The 25,729-nt window shown below is 49.2% G+C and overlaps 9 protein-coding genes across 9 annotated transcripts; 4 read left to right on the plus strand and 5 right to left on the minus strand.

Annotated features, from left to right (window-relative positions):
* Window positions 1-4,283: 4,283 nt before the first annotated feature.
* EURHEDRAFT_513216 (putative regulatory factor Sgt1) lies at window positions 4,284-6,224 on the plus strand (the record flags this gene model as incomplete). The annotated part of the gene is made up of 3 exons (XM_040786143.1): window positions 4,284-4,548; window positions 4,622-4,821; window positions 4,881-6,224. The coding sequence occupies 3 exons, from the start codon at window positions 4,284-4,286 to the stop codon at window positions 6,222-6,224; spliced, it is 1,809 nt and encodes a 602-aa protein (XP_040641872.1).
* A 510-nt stretch (window positions 6,225-6,734) lies between these two features.
* Window positions 6,735-8,177, plus strand: EURHEDRAFT_409516 (AMMECR1 domain-containing protein). Its single transcript, XM_040781095.1, has 2 exons — window positions 6,735-7,439; window positions 7,495-8,177. Exons 1-2 carry the CDS (start codon window positions 6,910-6,912, stop codon window positions 7,961-7,963), a joined length of 999 nt encoding a protein of 332 aa, XP_040641873.1. The 5' UTR covers window positions 6,735-6,909; the 3' UTR covers window positions 7,964-8,177.
* Window positions 8,178-8,261: 84 nt separating this feature from the next.
* On the minus strand, window positions 8,262-9,667 carry EURHEDRAFT_375141 (serine/threonine-protein kinase; the record flags this gene model as incomplete). Its single annotated transcript, XM_040778717.1, has 4 exons — window positions 8,262-8,865; window positions 8,919-9,249; window positions 9,320-9,410; window positions 9,497-9,667. The coding sequence occupies 4 exons, from the start codon at window positions 9,665-9,667 to the stop codon at window positions 8,262-8,264; spliced, it is 1,197 nt and encodes a 398-aa protein (XP_040641874.1).
* Window positions 9,668-10,479: 812 nt separating this feature from the next.
* Window positions 10,480-17,285, minus strand: EURHEDRAFT_449009 (DNA polymerase epsilon catalytic subunit POL2; the record flags this gene model as incomplete). The annotated part of the gene is made up of 3 exons (XM_040783780.1): window positions 10,480-16,424; window positions 16,481-16,620; window positions 16,672-17,285. The coding sequence occupies 3 exons, from the start codon at window positions 17,283-17,285 to the stop codon at window positions 10,480-10,482; spliced, it is 6,699 nt and encodes a 2,232-aa protein (XP_040641875.1).
* Window positions 17,286-17,702: 417 nt separating this feature from the next.
* EURHEDRAFT_449141 (COX20 family protein) lies at window positions 17,703-18,355 on the plus strand (the record flags this gene model as incomplete). The annotated part of the gene is made up of 2 exons (XM_040783789.1): window positions 17,703-18,039; window positions 18,102-18,355. 2 exons carry the CDS (start codon window positions 17,703-17,705, stop codon window positions 18,353-18,355), a joined length of 591 nt encoding a protein of 196 aa, XP_040641876.1.
* A 252-nt stretch (window positions 18,356-18,607) lies between these two features.
* Window positions 18,608-19,402, minus strand: EURHEDRAFT_449280 (uncharacterized protein; the record flags this gene model as incomplete). Its single annotated transcript, XM_040783800.1, has 1 exon — window positions 18,608-19,402. A coding segment is annotated over one exon (795 nt), but the record flags the coding sequence as incomplete, so codon positions are not given.
* Window positions 19,403-19,652: 250 nt separating this feature from the next.
* sik1 (snoRNP complex protein NOP56) lies at window positions 19,653-21,752 on the minus strand. Its single transcript, XM_040781096.1, has 3 exons — window positions 21,423-21,752; window positions 20,203-21,322; window positions 19,653-20,149 (listed from the first exon to the last, which is right to left on the minus strand). The coding sequence occupies exons 1-3, from the start codon at window positions 21,584-21,586 to the stop codon at window positions 19,892-19,894; spliced, it is 1,542 nt and encodes a 513-aa protein (XP_040641878.1). The 5' UTR covers window positions 21,587-21,752; the 3' UTR covers window positions 19,653-19,891.
* Window positions 21,753-21,834: 82 nt separating this feature from the next.
* EURHEDRAFT_409523 (chaperonin-containing T-complex subunit CCT6) lies at window positions 21,835-24,075 on the plus strand. Its single transcript, XM_040781097.1, has 7 exons — window positions 21,835-22,004; window positions 22,066-22,160; window positions 22,220-22,241; window positions 22,307-22,348; window positions 22,403-22,423; window positions 22,479-22,652; window positions 22,711-24,075. Exons 1-7 carry the CDS (start codon window positions 21,963-21,965, stop codon window positions 23,932-23,934), a joined length of 1,620 nt encoding a protein of 539 aa, XP_040641879.1. The 5' UTR covers window positions 21,835-21,962; the 3' UTR covers window positions 23,935-24,075.
* Window positions 24,076-24,094: 19 nt separating this feature from the next.
* On the minus strand, window positions 24,095-25,606 carry EURHEDRAFT_494492 (putative histone acetyltransferase (MysT1)). The gene has a single exon (XM_040785664.1). The coding sequence runs from the start codon at window positions 25,324-25,326 to the stop codon at window positions 24,250-24,252; it is 1,077 nt and encodes a 358-aa protein (XP_040641880.1). The 5' UTR covers window positions 25,327-25,606; the 3' UTR covers window positions 24,095-24,249.
* Window positions 25,607-25,729: the final 123 nt, after the last annotated feature.

Genomic DNA, 25,729 nt, shown 5'->3' on the forward strand with positions numbered 1-25,729 from the left:
TCAAGTCCGAACAAAAGACAAATCATTAAGAGGGAGGCCAAAGAAACCAAAGAATACCAAAGAAACCATCGAACACCAAGTCACCGGATCATCATGCCCCTTTTTTCACTCCGTTATCGACTTATACGAGCCGTCTCTTCTCTTGAGCACCTCGTTCTTCGCACGTTTCAGACCCTCACCCAGTCTTTTGGTTTTCTTCCATTCCTGGCCCATTCGTTGCATGCGTACGGCAGCCTTGACGGTGGAAATGGCAGCCTTTAACTTCTGTCGTGGACTGCGGATCTGAGTGCCATCGCGAGGCTTGACGCCCATCTCGGCGATCATGCGAAGGTCGGCATCGTTGCTGTAGTTAACAAGTTAGCATTGAAATTTTGGATAGAAAACCAAGGGGGGGGAGAAAGAATGTTGACGTACCATGCAACACGGACACGTTCTCCGAGTTCCATCAGACCCTTACTCCAGGCAAGATCACGACGGAACTTCTCCTCACGCTTCAACCGTGCCCTCAGCCACATGATCTCTTTCCCTAATCCCAGAATCTCCTTGTCGTGACGGGTCCTGCTGCTGTCGCCTTTACTTGAAAGCTTCTCCATGACTTGGTTGTAGCGGCTCTGAAGAATCTCTACTTGGCTGGCGGCTGCTTCGGCCTTCTTCACGCAGAAGGCACGTTCCTCACGGATTCTGCGGACCTGGGCCCTCAATTCGTTGAACTTGGCGTCTCGCTCCGAGAGTTTGAGTTCCAGAGCTTCTACCTCCAGCGTGGAGGTTTTGAGGAGCTCGTGGATGTCCCGCTGGTCCTCTTCTTTCATTGCGGCACGCTCGAAGTCGCGGTTCTTTGTTTTCGCTTCCTTGAGCGACTTGTGGGCGTCGGAAAGTTGTCGTCGGAGTGTGCGCAACTCATGGTGCAGTTTGTCGGATGGTGATGATTGTGGTGAGTTTGTGTCGTATTTCTTCATTAGTGCATCATGGAGCTCTCTTTCGAGCTCTGCAATTCGTGACTTGCAGGCACGGACAGAGGATTTCTGGTCAGTCTCGCGCTGAATGAGAGTCCTCTCGCGCTTCCGAGCTTCATCCAGACTATGGCGAAGCATCGAAAGGTCCGCATTTGTAGCAGAATGCTCATTCTCCGAAAGCGTTGGCTGTTGTTCAAGAAGGCCCTCGAGTTCCTGCACGCGTTTTTCAAGACGCTGCACTCTACTCTTCGCTAAGCTGAGCTCCCGATCCGCTCCGCCGGAGGGTAATCGCAGCCTGTCTTGGAGTCGGTCAATTTCTGCTGACATATGGTTCTCTTCGACAGTAGCACGCTCGATCTCAGCATTAAGCTGCTTCTCTAGCATTTCTTTTGCTTCGAGCAGCGCCGCCTTGTCATCCTTTAGTCGTTTCAGCTCATTTTCAACGCGTAGATTGCCCTTCCGAAGTTCATGCTTCTCTCGGTCGAATCGCGTAGTGTCTTCAGCTGGATTCTGGGCTTGATCCAGTTGATTGTGAAGGTCGTCACGCTCTGTTTCGATCTCTGACAGGGCAGTCCGCAGATCATGCAACTCAACATGAGCGTTGGCCAACTGATCACGAAGTCTTTGTTTTTCGGCAATCAATTTTTGCACCTGACCTTCTTGGTCCGAGGATCCCTTCTGCACTCGCCCCCGGGCGTATTCTTGCTCCTCTTGCAAGCTGGATTGCAAGACGACAACCTCATCTTCCAAAGCCTGTACCTTGTCCTTCAAAGTCGTCTCCTCGCGTTTGCTGACCCGTAATTCTTCCCTGGCTGAAAGAAGGTCGCTCCGCTGGCCATCAATGGTTTGTCTCTTGGACGCGAGCTCATCATTTAAATCTTTAAGTTGATGATTGAGAATGGCTTCCGCATTCTGATGGCGAGATTTCTCACTATCGATTATTTCCTGCAATTTGCCTTCTTTCCCGGAAAGTGAATGTTCCATTTGCTCCAATCTATCAATGGTGCGCTTGTATCCAGCCGCTTGGTCCTCTGCCCTGTCTTTTTGTAGCTGCAAGGTTCGCCTAGTACTCTCCCATTGTTCCTGCTCGAGTGCAAAGTGGCCTTCTTTATCCTCGATTTCGTGTTGCAGCGATTCGATTTCTTCCTGTAGCTTTTCGATATCGTCTTCGTATTGCGTTCTAGCATCATGCCCATTATCAACAGCGCGTTGTCTCTCGTTCTCTACAGCTTGCTGAAGTTCTCGAATCTTAGATTGCGCTTGAGCGAGGTCGCGTTGCAAGCTACCGGACTCATCCGTTAACGCATGATGCCGGGTATGCAAAAGTTCTCTCTCATCGCTATGGCGTTGTAGGTCATCGAGGGCATCTTGTAAGTGCGCGGTCGTTTTCTCATGCTCTTGCTGGACCAAGTCCAATTCACGCCGTGTTTGTTCAAGTTCGTGTCGCAAGTCCCGTTCGTCAGACTCCATATCTTGCTGGATTTTCTCGAGTTGGTCCTCCAGATGAGCTTCGTTCTGGGATTTTTGCTCGACTTCTCCCTTCAAAGCATAGTTCTCTTGCCGTATCTCTTGGAGCTCATCTTCCAGCCTATTCGCTTTCTCTTCCAGCTGACGATTGAAACCTTTCGTGCTGATTGACTTATTCGCCATTTCTTCGTGGAGTTCGTTTAGGTCTTTCTCGGCTCGTTCTCGTTCTTCTATCGCACGGCTTTCGGCTTCCTTCGCTTCTCTTGCTTCTGATCTTGCATGATCAAGAATATCCTGGAGTTCTTCCAATTGCTCTCTCGCGCGTTGGAGCTCAACCCCGAGTTCAGTGACGGCATTGTGTTCTTTACTGTCCTTGTCTCTCAGTTCCTCGAGTTCTTCGTCACGCTCATCGATCATGCGATCCTTCTCTCTCAACGACGCTTCGAGGTCCTCGATATCATCGCGAAGTTTGTCCATGTCTTGCGACTGGTCATCCTTTACGGTTCGCAGCTCTTCTCGGATGTCTCTGAGTTGGGCGTCCTTTGTCTCGATTTCCTCTCGCATCAGGTCCATGTCGCGCTGAATCGTATCATCCATGCTCTTCTTCTTATATTTCTCCCTAAGCTCTTGGAATTGCAAGCGGTACGTTTCCAAGTCGCGTTCCGCTTGCTGAAGGCCCTTCTTGTATCGCGATATGTCTCGCTGCATCGTCATTCTCGACACCTTCAATTCGGTATTTTCGCGGAGCGCTGCTTGGTTGTACGACGGACCGGCTTTCTCGAGTTGCTCTTGTAGGTAGTGAATCTTTAATTTCAGACCGAAATTGTCTTTATCGAGCTTGTCAATGATCTATGGAAAGTTAGCGCCAACTATTCACTGTTTGGCTTACCACAAAGCACAGAGCAGAAAACACAAGGACTCACATTCTCCTGCTCTTTCAGCGTCATATTTTGACCATCGTTGAGACCGCCTCCCCCGTCTCTCCCTGATAAAAACGGTAGTGGCGTACTTTGTGGACTGCTGCTCGCGACTTGGGGGAGTGGTGTGGGGTCGTCCATTTCCTCTTCTTCATCAATGCCAGTCATTTCGAGAGGCGGTAGTCCTGGTGTGTTGATGTTGCTTCGATAACTCGCTCTGAGGTAAGCTGGTGTTTTAGGGCCTCCTGCCCCTCGCGTCGAGGATATATTCTTAAGATAGTTGTTTTTCGTAGCGCTCTTCATCATCGGTGTGAATTCACCCTTCGCTGATGCTGCTGAAGGGAGGTTTCGTCTGTCGTTCAACGCGCTTTTCGTCGACTTCGGCCCACTACCAGCACGCGGCGTGCTGAGTTTGAACCCTCCGGAACTCCGTCGTCGCCCGGCATCGAGGACTTTGAGAACATCTTCATCTTTCGAGGGCGTCTGAAACGAGTTCTCGACCGAGTCTAATGCTGAAAGGTTCGTTCTTCCGGCGCTGCGATAGCCGTTCGTGAGGTAAGTCGCGTTGCCGTCGACTTCGGTGCGCGGAGTATCGATGTATGGGTAAGCCATTGTCGACGCGAGAGACGCGATTTAATGGCTGAAAAAAAGCAAATCGAGTAGTCAATACCATTCAACACGCGACCATTGCTATATAAAATCTTGCTAACCTCCCGAGACGGAGTGCCAGAACCGTGAAAAGCAAAGCATGCGGAAAGAGAATCGCTTTGCCGGGCGTTGTTTTGGGCGGTGACATGTCTATGTTGATGTCTAGCCTAAAACAGTTTAGTTCCAAGAGTCACGGGATGAATGGATCGTGATTCGCCGCGTATGGCCTGGTATGAAGTCATGCCCGTAATTTTTATCTTCAGCAGAAAACAAGAGGCACTACTATTAATCATTTGCAATGGCGCCCACGTCGCAAGAGGATATCGATTGGTTCAAGTCCACCTTCCGTCCTATTCCGAAGCCTCAGCTCCCTGATGATAGCGTCGAATACTCTCTATACTACACTCCTTCCGACCCCGCCCCCGCCACCGTTGATGAGGCCGCGGAAACGCGATCGCGATTAGTCGAGGTACAACGATCTGCAGCAGAATTGACAAGGGAGCTTTTGAAGGATTATATTTGGCAGCGCGATGGATTTTGCTTGGGGATTACCAAGCAGGACGGTATGTGCAACACGCGTCTTTCAGTTTATTAAGACTGAGCGATAGGATACTGACGTCGTGATGTTATACGCAGGCATCACCTCACTAAACGGGCGTACAAATTACGGAGACTCGATCGAAGATGAATGGGTCATCGTTTACTTGTTGCGCGAATTAACAAAGAAGCATAAGAGCATATGGGCTCAAGTTGTCGACAGCGACGGTCAATTTCTTTTGGTCGAAGCCGCTGGCGTACTCCCTGCTTGGCTTGAGCCAGAAATAGCAGACAACAGGGTGAGTGCTTATAATCCCCATGCATGTGATTTTTTCTTTACTAAGGAGCGCCTGGCTAGGTATGGATCAACCAAGGAGAACTTGTCATAATTCAACCAAAGAACCCGTCGAAGAAGAAAGTGGCAGAGAAGATCTCGCTTCCAGAGTCAAGGCGAGTTATCGTGGAAGAACCCCAACGACTCATGCGCTCTGCTGTGATCCAGAATGAAGCATTTTATCGACTACGAAACTATCCCAAACAAATCAGCGAGAACCTCCACTCAGCGTTGGTGACAATCCCCCGTAAAGTCGCATTTCTCTTGCATCAGAAACCAGCCTATATTTCAGCGGCTGTCGAGGCCTTTTACCTACGTGATCCGATTGCGCTGCGACCTCTACGAGCTAAGGATACCAGCGATCTACTTTTTAAGCCAGAAGATTTTGTTACGGTTAGCGTCCGGTTCACGAGAGTTGGCTATGCACAACTCAGGAGTCAAGACTTTCCAGCGCCAAAGGCTTGGTTGGGGACGTTGCCTTTAAAAGATGACCTCAAGACCTACGATCGTGCAGAGCTAGGGATGAAGCTTTCTTGTGGATTTGAAATGTTACTCTCAGACCCCCAGAGCCAAGACAAACCAGCTGTTAGGGAGATCAAGCTTTTGCTGGAGGATCTGGATTCTGGCGATGAGAGCCTTCCTACAGACGGGGAAATGGGAAAATGGGAAAAACGAGAGGATGACGAAAAATGGCTGGATATCAGTTTTGAAGATCTCGACAGGGAATTGAAGGGCAAGAATAAGGGCCAAGGAAACGAGAGCAAGGAAGAAGGTGCATTTGGAGATGCCAATGCTCAAGAGAATCTTCAGCGCATTGTTGCTCGTTTCGAAGAATTCTTGGGTGATAACTCAGCCGGCTTTGATGGTGCTGATTTCATTGATGACTTTGGTTCTGACTCTGATATCGCAGACGATGATGATGAAATAAGCAGTGATGAAGACAAAGAAGCCCCCATGGACGAAGAAAAGCTTTCCCAGATGATGAAAGAAATGATGGGCAGATCTTCGATGCCCGGTCTCCAGGGCGGGCGATCCTCCAGCAAGAGGGTGGAAGAACTGGATAGTGACTCGGAAGAGGATGATACGGATGCTATCCAGAAACTCTCCAGGCAAATGGAAGCCGAACTAAAGGGTACAGGTGTACTCGATTTGAATCGTCCTTCTCAGAAGGCTGCCGGAAAGAAAGCCGTTGAAGAGGGCAATAAGCAGGAAAACGAGCAAGGTGTTAATGAGGATGAGGATCCCAACATCAATCTCGCCAAAAACATATTGGAAAGTCTTGAAGGCCAGGGGGGAGCTGCAGGTCCTGCAGGGAACATGCTCTCTATGTTGAACCTTCCTATACCGAAAGGCGATCGCCATGAATGATTTGAGTATTTCTCAGAAATAAGGGCTCAATATTGCCCTCCAGAATACGAATTACGGCTATACATTCCATGCTCTCGCGTGCGGGCATTATCCACGATCTGGCTCAACTCGCGGATGGTTAAAGAAGTTGGTTGAAAAAAAAAGAAGGGGGCTTCTTGTGCCCGAGCAGATCTTCCTCTTCTCGAAGACACAGGCTGAGACGTTCTTAGTTAAGGGACCGTCCTGGTCCTACCATTTGGTTGCGATTGAAGCACAGTGCGGAGTATATACATCCGCGTATAGTTCGCCACTGCCACCAGATGATGCCACAACATTATACCCACGAATAAAGTAGGCATAATCAATGATTGGATACTATCAAGTCTGCTACCTTCTTTCTCCAATGTAAATATATATAATTAATGCTTACTGTACTTCTGTCACGGGATAATACCCCGAATGTGTCACGTGTGAATATCTTATCATTTGCCGCTCTCTTCCCCGCCTCTTGTTCCTTCCTCTACTCCGGACCTGACCTTGTGGTCTGATTTCAGAGAAAAGGTGTTTTGCATGCACGGGAATCTATAGGTGTCCTGTTCACTTAGAAACGTGTTTTAGAATTGCTTTGCGTTGTTGAGGTGTTGTTGTTTCCTTGTTTCGCTTGCATAGCTCGGGATATATACCTGAGGTATCTTTTTATTTGAACATGGCAAACCCAGCACAATGCTATTTTTGCTTTGAGAGTCTTTCTGCATCTTTTGGGGGCTATGAGCCTATCAGTCTCCCAGTTTTAGAGGATCTTTGGGAACAATATGAACAAGCCAAGAAACTCGCCACACTCGAAGATACGGACGACGACCCTCAGCAGATTGCCGAAGATGACTGCGAGGATGCTGAAAGCGATGCAGTCCAAGGTGGCGTTTCAAATGCTAAGGTGGACCGGCCCAATGCTATCAAGCTGCCCAGTATCAACCGTCTCCAGGGCCAGATGTCATCGAACTCGTCCAGTGCGTCTACGCCGTCTTCCCAGTCTGTTTCGTCTGGTTCTACTTCTGTGACGACTCCGAGTTCCGATATAGCGGGCCAGAGACAGCAGAGGCAGAGCGACCGGCGACATCCGTTGTTTGTGACGTGGAATACCGTGTCGAAGAATGGCAACAAGTCCTTGCGTGGATGTATTGGCACGTTCGAGGCACAGGAACTTTCTGCAGGTCTGAGGTCCTACGCTCTCACGTCGTATGTACACACTGGCAAATAAGTTCTCCTGCAAGCGACACTAACAGGAGAATAGGGCATTCGATGATCACCGTTTCAATCCAATCCCTGAATCGCTAGTTCCGTCGTTGTCGTGCTCCTTGACCCTTTTGGGCTCTTTCGAGCCTTGCACGAATGCTATGGATTGGGACCTCGGAACCCACGGAATACGGATATCCTTCATCCAACGCGGCAGACGCTATGGCGCGACATACCTCCCAGACGTCCCGGTTGAACAAGGGTGGACCAAAGAAGAGACCCTGGAAAGCTTGATGCGCAAGGCTGGGTGGGATGGCTCGACAGGCGCGACAAGCAGCGTTGCTAGAAGACTGCTTAGAAGTAGCAGACCTAGCTCGAATTCTGGTAGACCATGGGAGCAGGTCTCCGATTTCCGAACAGTCAAGTACCAGGGACTCAAAGCTAGTGCCGGCTACGCTGAATGGCAAGAGTGGAGGAACTGGGTTTTGTCTTTGGATGATGGCCGGGAGAAGCTGTTGGAGAACTGAACTATTCAGCCGGTCTGATATAGAAGGATAGAACTACACCCGCCTTATTTTTCATGGTTATGAAGTTATGGAACGATTAGGGTGTTTAATTGGATTATCTTAATGTCAAGCGTTTATCCTCACTCAGTTATTGTAGAGATGGCTTCAGTGTAATATCATGCCTTGATTCGTATAGACCCGATCCTTCACAATATAATTCCAATGCCATTTTGTACCGCCTTCATCACAGAAGCAGCCAATTTGATATCAAAGAAGCCCCAAAACATAAATCAGTAATGCTGGAATATAAACAAAACCATCATCTCCTAGCAGAACCCTTCCACAACCCAGTCACCATCTCCTTCACCCTTCGCTCCTGCTCTTTAATCTGTTCCTCCGTTTGACCTCGTGCATTTCCACGGCTATCCATATGTTTATTCACAGTTTGCGGCGGCGGCTGTGGCGGCTGCTCCTCCACAATCTCATTACCATTAACCCGCTCCGGCTTCGGATCAACACCCATCACATTATCAACCATAAGCCCACCACCTTCACGCAACTTATTAATAGCCCGGACGGTATCAATAGCTCTATGAAGTGTCCGTCGTGCGTTGAAGTTCTTCTTGACTGTCGGGAGGAGGTCTTGACCGGAGCCAACGTAAGTCGCGTCTGTGTTGTGGGGTGGGTCGATCCAGGGGTGTTGGAGGGCTTCGTGGGCGGTCATTCGGCCATTGGGGTCGATGGTTAGGCAGTGTCGGATGAAGTCGCGGGCTGCTTGGGAAACGCCGTGCCAGTATTCGGCGGGGGAAAAGGAGTAGTCGGCTGCAAGGATGGCCTGCATCTCTTCCAGGTTGGAGTCGCGGTCGAAGGGGGTATAGCCACACAGGAGGAAATAGGTTATCACACCGATGGCCCAGATATCACTATTATATTGCGTGAACAAGTGTTATAAGAAGGACCGGGTGAAAGGACATACACTGGCTTTCCATGGCCGCTCTTTTTGAAAATCTCGGGAGCCATGTATCCCGGCGTGCCGCATGTTGTTGTGAGGACATGGAATTGCTCTTCATCCATGATCCTCGACAGACCAAAGTCTGCGATTAACAGGTCTGCATCGTCTTCTGGGGTGCGGAACAGTAGGTTTTCTGGCTTCAGGTCACGATGCACGATACCATGGTCGTGCAGATAAGCCACAGCAGAGAGGACCGCGCGGATGAGGTCTGCAGCATCGGACTCGTAGTAGCTGCCTTTACGGCAGATGCGGTCGAACAGCTCTCCTCCGAGAGCAAGATCGGTGACAAGGTATACTGCAAACCGGGAGATTGTTAGACCGCTATCGCCATCCGCTAACACGACACTCCAGTAGAGAGGACGTACAATTATTCATGGTCTCAAAATAATCAACCAAAGTCAAAATGTTCTGATGACCCATAGAAACCCTCTTCAGCACTGCAATTTCATTTCGAACCTGCAATCATCCGGCCTCAGCGAGCCCATCCCATCAGCCTCTTCCCAGTCTCAATATGATCAAACAAAAGCGCTGCGCGAAATTACCATGTGTTCCCGACCAGACATCAACCGTTTATTGATAACCTTGGCCGCATAATACCGACCCGTATCGACATGCACACATTCCTTCACGACGGAATAGGAGCCAGCTCCTAGCGTCTTTCCAGTTTTGTATCGACAAGGCTGTACCTTGGGCCGTTGTGGTTGCGAAGCCATTTATCGGACGGACTGGGACAGGAGTATATTTTTGAGGGAGGAGGGATCGGTATCGAAACCGGAATATAAATCGTATCGTATCGTTGTTGCGCGCGCGCGCGCGTAAGAGTGTTATGATATGGTTTTGCTTCGTTTCGTTTTCTCCTGTTATCTTGGATTCCGTCAGCGAAATCGGTCAGATGAGAATCACGAGCGCACTGACAAATCGGGCGTCGAAGATCTTGGAGGTTTCACCTCTGACAATAAACACTAGCGAGTATTGCTTTTCTTCGGTCCCGATCTATATACAATATATTCCGTAGTGGTTATCGCCTTCTTCCCTCTTCGGGATTCGTAATCGCAGTGCGGCGGAAGCAGCCTTTTGCGGGGTGGTGGGTGGGATGGAAGGAAGGTACAACGAGTCGGCGATTCGCACGTAGTCGAGGGTATATATAAGAAGCAGAACCGGACGAAAAGCAGTGAAAAGCGGCAGCAGTAGAAAATGGGGGGATTTAATTAACACAGCGGAAGAAAGGAGTTTTGCCGCTGGATATAAGATTATGGTTCCAAGCGCCGAGGGTCTTGAAGGCTGTTTTTGTGGATCGCCCGGTTGATCCAAATACTCTATCAGGGCATTCTCTACAGCAATGTGAAGAAGTAGCACGCCAATAGCAGGAATAGATTGATGCATTATATTTTGTGTGTATCTAGAGTTCAATAACCCACAAATAACCCGTTCCTGAACGCCCAGGTTCAATGCTGTATATACTACCGAAAAACACCATATGACTCCAATCAACTGTACAAAGGGCAACAGAAATAAAAACAGCAGACTATATCTGAGCTAGCACTTCCTCCACAACATTCTCCAGCAACTTGAGCCCATGGAACTTCGCTACACTCTCCAGAACCCGAAGCTTCTTCCCTATCTCTTTCCGATCCATAGTCTCGACCCAAGGACCACTGCACGAGCAGTGCTCCATATAATCACTAATCTTAAGCCCGCCACACTTGCCACACTTCAGATCTTGCGCGGCCCAACCGGCAATCATACCGTGAACTTGACCGATGAGGATTTCCTCCTGTGCCAACCTGTCGTATTCGGTCTGACAGAAGGGGCAGCGCCAGGGCTTAGTAGTAGCTTTGCTCGTATCTGACTCAGGGTCGGGGAGAACGTCTTCGTCGCGACAGAGGTCCAGGTCTCGGATTAGACAGCAGGCACTACACGTTATCTCGGGAAGTTTCAGGCTTGCACTGGGGTTCTCGAAGCGACCTTCTTTGCTGAATTCGCGGACCTCGAATAGTGCCAGCAACTCTCGTCGGAGCAGTCTTGACTCCAGAGTGGTCATCTTGGATAGACTCAGGATTTGCATGAGAAGTTTCACCAATTCCAATGCGGGGTTGCGCTTGTCGTCTTTAGGGTCCACCAGCACTCCGGGGAGAACCGGGAAGGCGTAGTCGGATGCAAGCTCGGGGTGTAGCATTTCATCACGCTGGCGGCGGATAAGGCCGGATATTTGCTTTTTGAGCGGTTTCGAAAACCGGTCCGTCAGGATTGAAGTAAGCTCGTCGGTCTCCGCTTCGATGAAGCGGCGAGGGATTTGCGTTAGTCGAGGGGTCGACGAGAGTTCATCGTCGTCGGGCCGTTTGACATTGTGCATCAGCTCGACATATTCAACAACCCAGTCGTGGAAAATGGTTTGCATTGGTGCTGGGAGAAAACGGCTAAGTTGCCAATGCATCACCGTTTCCAGTTCCTGTTCGTCATCACCGACAACCTCCCGACAGCCTTTGCCTCCGTAATTGAACTCATCATACCAAACCAAGTAGTCCCAATACTCTTTGATCTCAAGGTCAATAAAATGGAACGAGGGGTTCGCCCTGATGGACTTCAGAACGTATTGGCTGTACGCGTAGGCATTGCCCACTTCGGTCTTGGTAGTCTGAAGGAGAAGGCGCGTGGAGCTTGCAAAAACGACATTTGACCCAACGCGTCTGAATTCAACCATCAGGCGCTGAAATGACTTTCGCGACAGCATCCGCACATAATGGTGCAATGAGCGGTCGTAAAGACACGAATTTGGGCTCTCCACCCATCGAATCAGATGCTGCACCATGATATCGGCCATACTATTCCCTTCACAGGCTTCCGTCCACCAATGCTTCACCATCTCACGCAGGACGAGAGCACCGGCAGAAGCAAAAGCTTTTTCCGAGTAGAGCACGCCAGAGCCGTTAGCTTCTGCTGATGATTCGTTTGAAGCCAGTAGCGTATCAGCCCCTTCCATTTCACTGATGATGGAAGAGGTGAGGATGGTGTTGATGGAAAGGTTGCGGACCTCTAGCTCAATGCACACGGTTGAGTAAGCCCCGGGCATGTTAACTTGAGGCATGTTGACCCTTTCCAGAGGGCCGAGAATATCGTCTTTCTCGTATCCAGCATGATCAGGCCGTGGGCTAGAGGACCACCAGAGAACAACGTTGCTTTGCTGAAGTCGTCTTGCGTAGGATATGTCAATGAGATAACGAGGGTCGTCGCTTTCTAGGTTGCAGAGAGGAACGTCCCCGTATCTTGCAAGCAGAGTCAGGTGTTCAATCCAGGCAGAGAGATACAAATAGTGAGTAACGATTCGTCTCGCGATGAAGGATTGCCACCCAAGTGGAGGAAGATCCATATCTGATATCTCAGGTTTCACCGGCAAAACCGGGTACTCCTTCAAAATGGGGATGTCGTGACACAGGCGAGTTCTCTGCTGTGACTGAATCACAAGGATGGCGGGCATGCTCTCGTCGCTTCTGAGTTTCTTGACCAGGTCTCCAATCTCCAAATGAGCTTTTCTCCGAGTAGTTACCTGCGTAGTTCTGAAATGGATCTTATCTTGGTACAGGAATGCACCTTCCGTTGGGTCACCCTCCATGGACTGCGCTCTACGCCCAAGGAGTTCCGTGTAAATCTTGTCGACATTGGGCAAACCCTGAACGTCTCGTGTGCGGTTGAGGATGACAATGTGCGCTTCGCTCTTAGTGGTCGAAAAAAGAGCGAATATTTGCCTGTCGCCAGAGACAACGTGATACAAGTAGTGGTAAGCCATGTTTGAATCCAACAGGTAGGGCTGCTCAGAGTTGGCATGGCATAGCGCCGAGAGATCAAAGCCCTTGTCCAATCCGTCACCAAGCACTCCTCGTTGCTCCTCGTCAAATGTGCATACACTACCAAGCTTCAACACAGCACGGACATTCAACGGGATGTTTTTCTCATAGACACCCTCGATACTTGGATGTTGTAGGAGCGCACCGATTTTCTCGGATTCTTGCAGAAAGACATCTTCAGACAAGGTCAACCTGAACAAATGGACCGAAGGATGTCCATTGGGCAACGTGTGGTTGACCTTCTCAACCTCACAGTCTGGAACGTCGACATCGGGAAGGGAGTCACGCTTCAAGTTGATGAAGATCTGCCGTGGAACTTTGACGGTGAGGGTGTGGATTTTCTGGTCGATCAAGACGAAGGCTCGTACAATGCCAGGCCTGCCAGTCTCGCAGAGTTGGAGCACTTGCCAAGTACTAATATAAAGCAACTCAGCCTGGTTTCGGAAGTAATTACTCAGAGAATCAGAGGCAAGGTTAGGTTTCTCGCCAAAAAGTTGACGGCGACGCACACGTGCTTGCTTCTGAATCCTCCACTTCTGCTTCTGGTACTTGAGAAATCCGACATAGTCCTCTGTAATTGACGGCATCTTCGCCGGTAGACTGGCGTAAGGGTCGAGAGACGTCTTGGGAAGGCCTTCAGGATGCTTTCGTTTCTGTGATGTCTTCTCGTTTGGCGACGCCTTCGACTTCTGCGTGGATGCAATGACTTCGTTCATGTCACCAGCATGTTGGACACGATGCTCAAGGATGTTTGTTGATATATCCGCCAGAGGGTTCTTCTCTGACTTCCCAAAGAGATCGGTCATTTTCTTCTGCTTAAATTTGTCGTCCTTGACATTGATTCGCCGCTGCAACCAATCCGGATGGGAGACTCGTGGGACTGGGTTTCGAATCCTCTGAAGAGCGGCAGGAATCGTGACGAGCTTCTGGACGACTGAGCCCAATCGCTCCAGATAGTAGTCCCAGTCAATCACGCTTCGGGGATCCATGTCGCCAGGGTCGTCTTTCAACCATCTCCGCAAAAAGTACCGTTTCACATTTTCCTCGGCTGAGAAAATCGTAACTGGAATAGCACGATCGGTGACAGGCGTGTTCCTTGGTCTGGAAGAAATGATGTATTTGCAGTTAAGACCTTTGTCCTTAACCATCTGCTCGCCTAGGAACTCTGCCAGTCGTCTCGCAGTGGTGATAGATGTCGATTTCTGAGACCCATACTCCTCGAGTGTTTTGGTCATGCTCCTGTTCTCGGAAATAAGTTCGATGAGTTCCTCGTCGGCGAGGGTTGAACCTTTATCGTAGAGCACATCCAACCATCTATCGGACACTCTCGCCACTGCCGCATACGTTTCCTCGAGCGTTGAGCCTTCCAGAAAGAAACGAAAAATTTGCGTTTGGAAGATCTTGATTAATTTCAACTCTCCTCGCCGCTTAACCTCGAAACCCTTTAGTTCTGCAAGAGAACCATCAGGGTTGAAAACAGCATAACGCTTTTTCAAGTTCTTGTCTTCCTCCTTCGACGTAGGCAAGATCATAGCCCTATACGGTCCATCGACTTCGAAAAAAATGGAGTTATCGCTATGCGTCTCATACCGGTACGTCTTCGGATCCACAAGTGTCTGGTATTGATGATTTGTGTACTTCCCGTGGACAAGGTGATTCAGCATGACACAAGGATAAGAAATTCCCAGTTTCTTGCCGTTCTTTAGAGTGAAAGAAAAGTTTTCCGGGAATGTTCCGGGAAGCATACACCAGATGCCGTCAGTATCCAGTTCCAGGGGTCGACCAATGCGCTCAACAAGCTCCCGTGCCATCTGGATGATGCGAGCACCAGTCAAACAGGTCACACCAGCCATCTCCATGGAATACCAGCGAGATCCTTTTCGCATGACATAGCCATAGAAACTGTTCAAAATGACCTTATGGGCAAGCTGTAAAGAGTCATAAAGAATGATCATTTTCTTGGCCTCGTCGACTTCCGCTGTAGGTGCACCTGACGACTTGAGGGAATCAGTCTTGTTCTTCCAAACCTTCTGTTGACCCTTGAAATCGTAGCGCCGATCACGAAAGCTTCGGACAGTGTCCACATAGAACGGATTCTCTCGTTGGCAGATAATGGCCTCCCGCTCCATCGTCTTACTGTCGTGGATCTTGTGGTAGATCTTCTTACTATAATCCTGCAACCGTTTCTTGACTATGGCCGCTTGTTCCTCAGCGTTCATGTCTCCAAACGACCTCATCGGACTATTCTTTGTCTTGCCTGGAAACCTCTCGTTTGCGACAGCGTGTCGAATCATGTTATACTCGTCGCGCTTAGCAGGAAGGAATTCCCCACGCCATGCCCAGGGCATTCTCCTGTCACACGTTTTTCCGGGTCGGTTGAAGTCGCAGGCGGCGCAATCGGACTCTTGGATCATGGAGTCGGGTTGTAATCGATTCGTGATCATAATATTCGGATACATGGACGCGACATCCAAGTGATAGATGAATGGCACCTCATCTCTATTTGGCGTGTCTCGCAAGTCGATTAATAGTCTTGCTATTTGGTCTTTGACCTCGTCGTAGTTCGCAATATCATCCAGCGACTTTTTTTCTTCGACTTCGATACTGAATTTCAAGGCCGCATCTAGGTCTCGTAACAGTTCATCGAAGGCAGTGGGGTCGACTTTGAAAGTAACGGGGATGTCGCTTCGGAAGACACCTGCTTCAATACTCTCGACGTGGCCACCGACATAAGTTCCGGATTCAAGCAGATGACCCTCCCAGAAAGATTCTGGAGGATCTTTGTGTTTGTTCGGCAGGATTATCTCTCCCTTATATGCCTGAACCATCAGAAGCATTTCACACAGGGTACCAGTTCCTTTCCGCAGGGTATCATCAGGGTTCAGAGGAATAATCGTGCAAAGCGAGAAAATGAAAGGGTGGATGTATTTCATGTATAGGTAGTATGTAGCGACAGCATCGGAAACTGAATATTCAGCCAGCGTCTGCGGGCGTTCATTTGCGTATGGTGTCATCAGTTCTGGGTCGAGTTCATCGGGGTCGTATCCCAGCTTCGCAACGGTAACGGCCTTCAAACCACGACTTCCCTGTGGGAGATAGCTGTCACGGTTGACCCAGGCAAAACAATCCATGTGCACGCAGTGGTCGCTCTGGTAGATGTCTTCGCTATTCTTTCGAAAGCCGATCTCCGTGTACATGTCGATCCCCAAAACGCTCGCTCTGGCTTCGACGAAAGGCCAATCGAAAAAGTCACCGTTATATGTGGCAATGACCGTCGGCTTGGCCTCCTTGATGTGCTCGAAGAAGCGCTCTAAAACAGCCCTTTCATCTGGCTCGTTGAAGATCATAAATGGTCCAGGATATTCGGACTTTGGCGTGTACTCGAAATCGCTGATGTCTTCGGAGACTATTTCACGGTTCGTAATCAAGAATCCTTGCCCGTCAATCATGTATGAAATCATCATAATCTGGTCAATAACGGAGTCGGGGAATTTGAGTGGCAGCTTCGTCGTTTCGATATCGAAAGCAAGAACAACAGGATCGGCTCTTTGGAGTCGCTCTTCAATGCAGCTCAATCCGACGACGCCATGTTTCGCCTCCACGCTATACCATTTTCCTATACGAATGTCTTAAAGATTATAAGTTAATGGACTCAGATGTGAAGTAGGCGGTCGTGATACATACCTTTGTCAATTGCGACTCTGACATGATAAGGAACATCATATTCTCGAATATCAATTATAAAATCACTTGCGTTTATATTTCCATTAGGTCGTGTCTCATTAATTAGTTCGTCGTCAAAGAGGTCAAACCCAGCACTCGCACTTCAATTTGTTAGCCACACGAAAAACGAGTCTTCAAAAGCTTTAACACACCTGGTCATTTCCACATATGTATCCATCACGTTCACAGTCTTCTTGTTTTTCTCTGCGAGAGGGAGAAGGGTCTTGCGAACCTCCAGCAGATGGCTCACATTTGCAAAGCTCAACTGCATGAACTCCCTGCGATGTCCTAGCAAATGGTTCGGCAGGTTGAGATCCTCCCTCTCTACCCGCGTGATCTTTTTTATGAGTCCTTCAAACATCCTCCTGCACCATTCCTCGACTTCGACTTCACGGCCTTTCTTCACGGCGATAAGAAAATAGGGATCATATTCGACAGTTGCTTTGAACGTTCCACCGTCATCCTCGAGGAAATAATAATCCACACCGGCGCGACCTCCAGGGACATTCGAGTCTTCTATCGAGGTGCTGTGCATGTTGATCAACCACCCCTCTCTCCTTTCGCCGGATTCGAAGCGCGGGAAGCCCATGGCCTCGTCGATATTGTTCGCCAACCGAATCCACTCGAACTTCTCATCTTGCGATGTTGCTTCTGTAGATCGAAGGGACGAGAACTCAACTGTTTTTGTTCGTTTCGGATTGAAGGATGCAGCACCAGACCGGAACTTGTTGTTCCCATACTTCGTAGGTTTTCGTAATGAAGGCATTACGGTGCGCTCGCCCGCCGGAGCCGGGGCCTAGGGTCGCTTATGAGGAGGTGTAGGGACGAGTCTCGTTGGACATGGAAGATGCGAGGGTATTAGCGGAGCATAAATATCGTTGAAAATGGCCTCATCAGGAGTAAATAACAGGTGCAAACGGTATAAGATGTTGGACACAATCTCATCGAACCCAGGACTTCCGAATCTAGCTTACGCCTTTCTGCGGGCGATCCCGACGCGTTTCGTGTTTCTACGCGCGCTGGTGAAAGGCCGGTATAACCATCCGCTTTGGGATGAATTGATACTCTCGGATTATAATTTAATCCGTGAGATCCACATGAGTTTGTCCCGCGGTGGGAGGTTCAAGATATTCACATTGTTGTGATTCAGAAAGCGAAGGAGTTGCGAAACAATACCTGGACCATGGCGGAAGATACACGGGAATCGAACCTTCCGGTCGCAGAGTTGACGCAGAGCAACAACCCACAAGAACCATCGCAGCGGAAGCCGAAATATGAAGCACCGAAGTCGCAAGTCGGAAAGCTATGGGACGCATTCGGGAACCCCGAGGATCAGGCCAATATGTTGCCAGGAACAGTATCCAATTCCAAGAAGGAGGAAGCTACGGTCACGGAAGCTATGAAGTCACTATCCACCAAAGACCTGACGACATTCTACAAGATGCCTTGCGCGCGCGATGCTTTGATGTTGGGAATTGGTGTGGCGTTTGGCGTGGGGGGTATCAGGGCTATTCTGGGAGGTATATAATGACAGACCTTCTGATTACATAGTCCAACTTGAGGCTGATGGCATTGTGTCTAGGTATGCGTTCATTATGGACTGCCTCTAACTGGGCTGTCGGCACCTTCGCTATCACTTCGTTAGGATCGCACGAGTTCTGCCAACGGCGGCGTGTTCAGGAATTGGATGGCATGAAGCAAGCAGTCGAATTGATGCACCAACTTAAGGTCAAGAAACAACGGGAGAAAGAGCAGAAGCTTGAGGAAGCCGCACATTTGGCGGAAGAAAAACGACGCAAGAGCTGGACCAACCCATCGAACTACAAATTTTGGTAGGCTTTATGGTTATCATCAGGGAGTCATGGAGTTCACTTGGTCATCGTCACTGTATAATTTGAGCGGATGAACTGTAAAAATAGACGATATGTATATGAAGACACCCCAAGCCTTTTCAAAGCCTGACTGTTCTTATGCCCCAAACTCGTCTAAACTCCATTATAAAAACGCCAGAACGAATATACCCAAGTAAAAGGCTCGATTTAAAAATGCAGCAAAGTGTGTAGGATTATCGTATGTCATGTTGAGGGTTTAGACATCGAATTTTACTTTCTTCTGTATTGCACCATTTTGTACGGTGCGCATCCTGTCCTGTTCAATACCCTCTCTCCTTTCCCTTCTTCTTTCTCGCGCTTCCCGCGCCTCGCGACTCTTCCAGTCTGCAACTTGCCTCTGCCTTCTCTGCGATCTGGCCCAAGCAATTGCCGTTGTAGGTCTGAACCCAACCCCGTTGATGCCGTACCCATCATCATTAGGGTCGGATAATAGGTGACCGGTAATTTCGGAGTCATGCCAGGTTAGCGGGCCCTCGTCCTCATCGCTAATAAGTGGAGGTGATCCCCGTCTGGCGCGTGTCGACTGCTTCCCTGAAAGGGCTCTTTTCTTGCGGGGACTCTGCTGCGGGGTAGACGGAGCAGGCGCTATTGTAACTTCATTTTCGGACTGGCCCTGAATGTTCGCAGGGGATTCAGATGGTTCACTCGAGTTGGCGTCGCCTTCGCCAGTAGAAAGCGCTCGGGACAAGCCATAAGAGTCGCTATGCGAACCATCCCAGAATGTTGCTTGTACAGACGCCGCCGTTGGCTCCTCAGCAAAGGAAATGCCAGAGAATGGGTCCCCTCGTAATGTCAACTCCCCGAAGCGGCTGGCGACAGTATTTCGCGGACTATTGCCCCCCAGGCTCTCTTCCTCCCGAAGCTTTAGTTCCGGTACAGCCGGTGATGGCGAAGAAGCTGATGGACCATCCTCGTTAGATTCGTATGAGACTCGTTTGCGCTTGGGCGAACTGTAGGCCATTGGTAAAGTCGTTGGCATAATCGCGGGGTTGCGCTCACCGATAAGTTTCGGGAAGGAGATGGTAAGTTTAGCGAATGTTTAAGCAGACTTCAACAATCAAATGTGTTCATCAGCCAGTGTGACTGTGAGCTTCCTGAGATGCCATAACGAGAGTGTCATTGCTGGAGGCGCCAACGTGAGTATTATGATTGACACCAGGGGTTGGGGACGAGGAGTCAGCATTTGTCTTTGGGCGGAAACCCGCTTATTAGACTACAGAGACGCGAGAGTAACACAGCATAAGTGACCAAGGTGCAGCCCATATAGAATAAGCCAGAATAATAGATTTTACGGAACTACAGACATGTTTTAGCACGACAGAGAGGCCTAAATCGAATAATTTACAAGTACCCAGCCCAACAAGTCGTGGAGAAAAGGAAAAAACCAAATGCGACAAAACATCAGAGAATATATCAGATCAAATCAAATCACCCATGCAACGCCACAACGACGCCCTCGAAGTCCCGGGAAATGGTGCTTTTAGACCTTCTTCTTCTTCTTGGAGGGCTCGGCTTCGCTGTCGTGCTTCCGCTTCTTCTTCTCCGATTCGCCTTCGCCAGCATCCGACTTCCTCTTCTTCTTCTTCTCTTCCTTCTCACCCTTCTTTTCCTTCTTTTCCTTCTTGTCCTTCTTGTCCTTCTTTTCTTTCTTCTCTTCCTTCTTGGGGGACTCGACAATGTCCTCCATGTCCTCGTCGATGTCATCCATGTCCGCAAGAACGGAGTCCATCGCGTTTTTCTATACTAATTAGCAAATACTCTAGTTCGGAGGAGGCCAAGGTCAAGACATACCATGGCGACTTCGTTCTTAGTAGGTGCAGCACCGGTGGCGTAGAAATCCAGGCGCTCCTCAACCTGCTTCTTGAGGACTTCACCAAACTTAGTGGATGGCTGCTCGGAGAAGTTATCGATTCTCGAAGCGATGGAGCACTTGTTGGCAAGGAATCGCGAGATACGACCCTTGTTCTTAGGACCGGCCTTGCCAATGAACGAGGAGTGGTACAGAAGACCGTACTTAGGAGTGTTGCCCTTAGTCTTCAGAGCCCTGAAGAGAGCCTTCTCGGCACCGAGAATTTGGACAGTCGATGCAGGGTACTTGGAGAGGTTGGTCAAGCTACCAGCGTGCGAGATAAGACGAGCACCGACAATTTCCCCAATCAGCGCGGCAAGGTTAGGCGCGACGACGCTCATCTTGGAGATCAGGTAAGTGTGCAGAGACTTGCGGTACTGAGAAAGGCTAACGACTCGCTGGGCGAAAGCGATCACGTTCTCCATGTCGGACTCGGAGATTTCCTGACCCATACTGTGCTTGGCGGCGTCAATGATGCTCTGGGCGACACCCTCATCATCCTCCACGAGAGCAGCGATGTCGTGCTTGTGCTCATCGGTCAAGTTCTTCTTGTCCTTCACGAACAAAGCGAGCTGGGCGTAGCGCTGGTTGTCCGACACGATCTTGACGAGCTCAGGGAAATGCCACGAGTACCATTCGCGGACACGCATCGAGAATGTGTTAACAGCCTTGTCCAATTGGTCGAGGATAGCAATAGCCTGGATGATGTGGTTGTCATCACGCTGGACGGAAAACTTGACCTTAGCGCGCGAATAAGCGTGACCAAGACCAAGCTGGGCAGTGTCCATGTCTCCCTCGCGAAGCTGCTTCAGCAGCTTAGTGGCATGCAATCTGAGTCCACGAAGCATGTCCTGAACAACCTCGCTGGTATCTCCGGTTTCACATTCAATGAAAGAGAATGCCGACTTGATACTTCCAGCAAGAGCCTTGTCAGCAAGACCCAGAACAACCTTCTTGTTCTTGTTCGGCTTCGGAAGATTCAACTCGAGGAAAGAAACGAGAGTCTCAGAGGCAACACCTTCTGAAACATCGTTGATCTCACTAAGGGCCTGCTTGTTGTTTCTATTCTTTTTGTAAGCGGTCCGTAAAAAAAAAATTTCCTAGGCCACCGGTGTCGCGACGGAAGGGAAAAAAAAAAAAAAAAAAAAAAAAAGGCACGTACTCGAAAGGCATGAAACTTGCCAGGTCAACCATCTTTCCAAACTTGGCCAAATCATTGACACCTTCCTGAACTTCCTTCAGGCGATTGCCAACGCTGTCGCCCTGGAAGGCGACCTTGAAAAGCGAGTAACCCATAGGGCCCTCTAGCAAAAGGAAGTCAGCCATGGCGAAATTGAGTCACGGACTCAAAGAAACCAAGGCAAAAAGGTGATTCTTAATTTAAGCGACAGATCCCCTTCGCGAACCACACAAAAGTCTGCGACTGTATATGCTTGACCGGGCGTCGACGCGGAGGTGAAAATGCTGGAGGTCAAGATTTGCAGAGTCGAGACGTCGGAGCTCTTTTTTTTCGCGGCACTAGTGCGAAGACCGAATGTGGGCTTTTTGCCAATACTAAGCGTTCACCGCCTTCGACGGGACACACCATTCAGTACCAGCGCGGGCTTCTTTTTTGGGTGTCGATATCGCCAGCAAACTTGTTCATTTTGGCAATTTTTCTGAGTGTGGAATAAATTGTCTATACATTGTCCTTTTTGCAGAGATGTCCGCGACCCAGTTACTTAACCCCAAGGCCGAGTCGAGGGTATGAGAGCGCCCCTCTATCAGACCCCTCAGTCACGAAAACACACACTGACAATGACCAGCGGAGAGGGGAGGCTCTGAAGGTGAACATCGCCGCCGGCGAAGGTCTTCAGGATGTTCTCAAATCGAACCTGGGTCCGTCGGGAACCCTGAAAATGTATATTCCTGCTTCCCGGGCTGTATGAAAACGTGGTATAGCTGACAAAAAGTTACTAGGCTTGTGGACGGTGCTGGCGGAGTATGTTGGAACTTTTCTCGCCCCTGAGATTGCAGAATATGATTTTTGACGGAGATATCAATTAGATCAAACTGACAAAGGATGGAAATGTGTTGCTTCGAGAGATGGTTGGTTTATTTCCTCAAAGCTTGGTTGACCACAAGTACTAACAATAATTACAGCAAATCCAGAACCCGACAGCCGTGAGCTACCCTCCTGTCCCTATCCGATAACACTCCCTTTACTGATGTGACAAAGGTTATGATTGCCCGGGCTGCCACCGCACAAGATGACATTACCGGTGATGGAACGACGTCGGTTGTTTTGCTGGTTGGAGAGCTTCTGAAGCAGGCCGATCGATCAATCCAAGAGGGATTGCACCCCCGTGTCATTACGGACGGTTATGAGATCGCAAAGACAGAGGCGTTGAACGTCAGTGATGATATATGGTTTCTTGTTGGGGGCTGGGCTGACCTGGATTATTGTACAGTTCCTCGACCAGTTCAAGCTGACGCGGAATGCGGATCGTGAGCTGTTGCTGTCCGTCGCTCGTACCTCTCTCTCCACGAAATTGAACGGCGCCCTTGCCGAGAAGCTCACACCTGATATCGTCGATGCCGTCCTTGCTATCCACCGGGCTCCCGAGAAGCCAGATTTGCACATGGTCGAAATCATGACAATGCAACATCGTGTATCGTCTGACACACAACTTATCCGTGGACTTGCCCTGGACCACGGTGCGAGACACCCTGATATGCCTAAGCGAGTCGAGAATGCTTTCATCCTGACACTAAACGTCAGTCTTGAATATGAAAAGTCTGAGATTAACTCTGGCTTCTATTATTCGAACGCTGAACAGAGGGATAAGCTTGTTGAGAGTGAGCGCAAGTTCGTGGACTCTAAATTGCAAAAGATTGTTGAACTCAAGAAGGAGGTCTGCGGCAATGACCCGAAGAAGGGCTTTGTTGTTATTAACCAAAAGGGTATTGACCCCTTGAGTTTGGATGTCCTCGTCAAGAACGGAATTGTCGCTCTCCGAAGAGCTAAGCGAAGGAACATGGAACGTCTACAATTGGTCTGTGGCGGTAGTGCCCAAAACAGCGTCGAGGACCTTACGCCTGACGTCTTAGGATGGGCTGGTCTGGTCTATGAACACCAACTCGGTGAAGAGAAGTACACCTTTGTTGAGGAGGTCAAGGACCCCAAGTCCGTCACTATTCTGATCAAGGGGCCCAATGCGCACACTATTGCACAAGTTAAGGACGCAGTCCGTGATGGTTTGCGTTCGGTATACAACACCATCGTCGACGGCTGCGTCATTCCCGGTGCCGGTGCATTCCAAATTGCGTGTGCCGATTACTTGGAGTCTAAGGTCCGCAAATCTGTCAAGGGCAAGGCTAAGGACGGTGTTAAGGCTTTTGCCGATGCACTCCTGGTGATTCCCAAGACCCTCGCTGCCAACTCTGGACACGACATTCAGGATTCGATTGCCGCATTGCAGGATGAGCGTGATGAGGGCAACGTGGTTGGTTTGGACCTGGCAACAGGCCAGCCAATGGACCCCGTGCAAGAGGGTGTTTTCGACAGTTTCCGTGTTTTGCGTAATTGCATCGCCTCGAGCACGGGTATCGCCTCTAACCTTCTCCTGTGTGACGAGCTCCTGAAGGCCAGGCAGATGGGTAAATCAGGTGGTCCCGGTGGCATGGAGGAGTAACGCAGTCAAAGATAGAAGATTGGGGTTTGTGTAAAGAGGATCTTAAAGAATAATTTCATGTTGGGCATCCTTATATTTTTAGTATCGAAAATTCTATGTCTGAATGTACTTGATAAATACAATTATTGCCTACTCATGGACTACATTCTCTTTAATCAATCCAGTATAAAGTAATAATACAATTCATTAACTGCGCTCGAGCATAATTAGTCTACCCTAGGGTAGGAATACTAAGTCTATATAAACCATCGATAGTACAGGTATCTAGCCACTTGCGATAAACGAAAAGAAAAGGAGATAAAAAAAGCAAAAACATTATTCATCCTCTTCTGGGCTTTCTATCGTGCTTTCTTCCGGTGTGCTTGTCAGGGCATAATCACCCAGGAATCCTTCCTCTCGTACAGGGTCTCCCAGGGTGAGTTTATGAGTTTTAGCCCAATCCAACACTTTGGATTTTCGAAGAATAACCGTCTGACCACTGTCTTCTTCAGCCTCTGTAGAGGATTGTGTCTGTTTGGATTGCGGAGGTTTCGTATCGGGTTCAGCAGCTCCCATGCTCTTCAGAGTAGTAATCACATCCTCGGTCAACATGCCTGTTGCATGACCAAGTTTCTGAACAGATATCCGTTCCTGAGGGTACTTTTTCCGGGAACCCTTGGAGGTCTTTCCTTTCTGCCGTTGTGACTGCGACTCATCTGAGTCATTGTGCTCACACAAGCGTGTCAAGAAATATCTAGCCAGCCGCTCTTCCCAAAAACGGACATAGCTCTTATGACCCATTTCACTCAGGGGTTTCTCCGGGCCCCCAACCAGACCCGTGTCACGCTCCCAACCACTCAGCTTGTAGCTCACACCCATTAACAGCTTTCCCAACTGTTTGTGTTGGTACGGTGGGAAGATCAAAATGCAGGCCAGATTATTCGCATCCCACGATAATTTCTCCTTCGAAAAGTATCCCAGTATATGGTAGTTCTCGGGGTCATTGGGATCGGTGAACGTTAAGATATAGAAGAGGAAGGATGCAACATCGAAGAAAACGGATTTGTGGTCAACAAACAGCTTCGCGAACAACGAGATATTCTGCGCAAATAGTTTATGCTCCTCCCCATCAATCTCCCACACCGAATACCCTCCATGGTCGTAGACTTGAGTTCCGAGAGGTGTCGTCCTATGTTCGCAGGTATGCGTATGCTTCACGTAGGCATCAACGTCACAGGAGTATCGGAAACACCAGCGACAGATGTACAGCAGTTCGTTGTCCTTTTTCACGAGGTCTTCGGGGTATATCGATTGGTACCACGTCTGGAATGATAGGTCGCCAAGTACAACTTGCTTTACGTTCAGTTCGACCGGGGGATTCGGATGCGTCGATCGGGAATCGTTCGGAGCCATTGAAGTTCTTTAAAGGAGTGTTGAGTCAATATTTTTTGGTAGTCGTTTGAGGCCATCGGCGTCGTGGAGCGCCGTACAGAGGGGTCGCGTTCTAGATTGTCGCAAGTTCATTGACATCAGGATTCAAAACTTTTCTAAATAAAACACAGGCAACGAAGAGAGAAGACAGTCAATAATAAGAGACAACGTGGTAAACGAGTCGCATATTCATATGAGTCCAGTTGTCGGTCTCTCTCCTTCTCTCGTAGGAATGTCGTTAGCAGGTGTCGTGACTTCAGTCCTTTTTCTTCGGCGACCGCGCGGGGATAAGCTACAACTTCCCATCAACCGTTACTATATTATCCTGTTGCCTGTCCTACATCATCTTTTTATTTTTTTTTTTTTTTCCATCGGGATTTATCGA

The sequence above is a fragment of the Aspergillus ruber genome (assembly GCF_000600275.1).
Source record: "Aspergillus ruber CBS 135680 unplaced genomic scaffold scaffold00004, whole genome shotgun sequence".
NCBI lineage: Eukaryota > Fungi > Ascomycota > Eurotiomycetes > Eurotiales > Aspergillaceae > Aspergillus > Aspergillus ruber.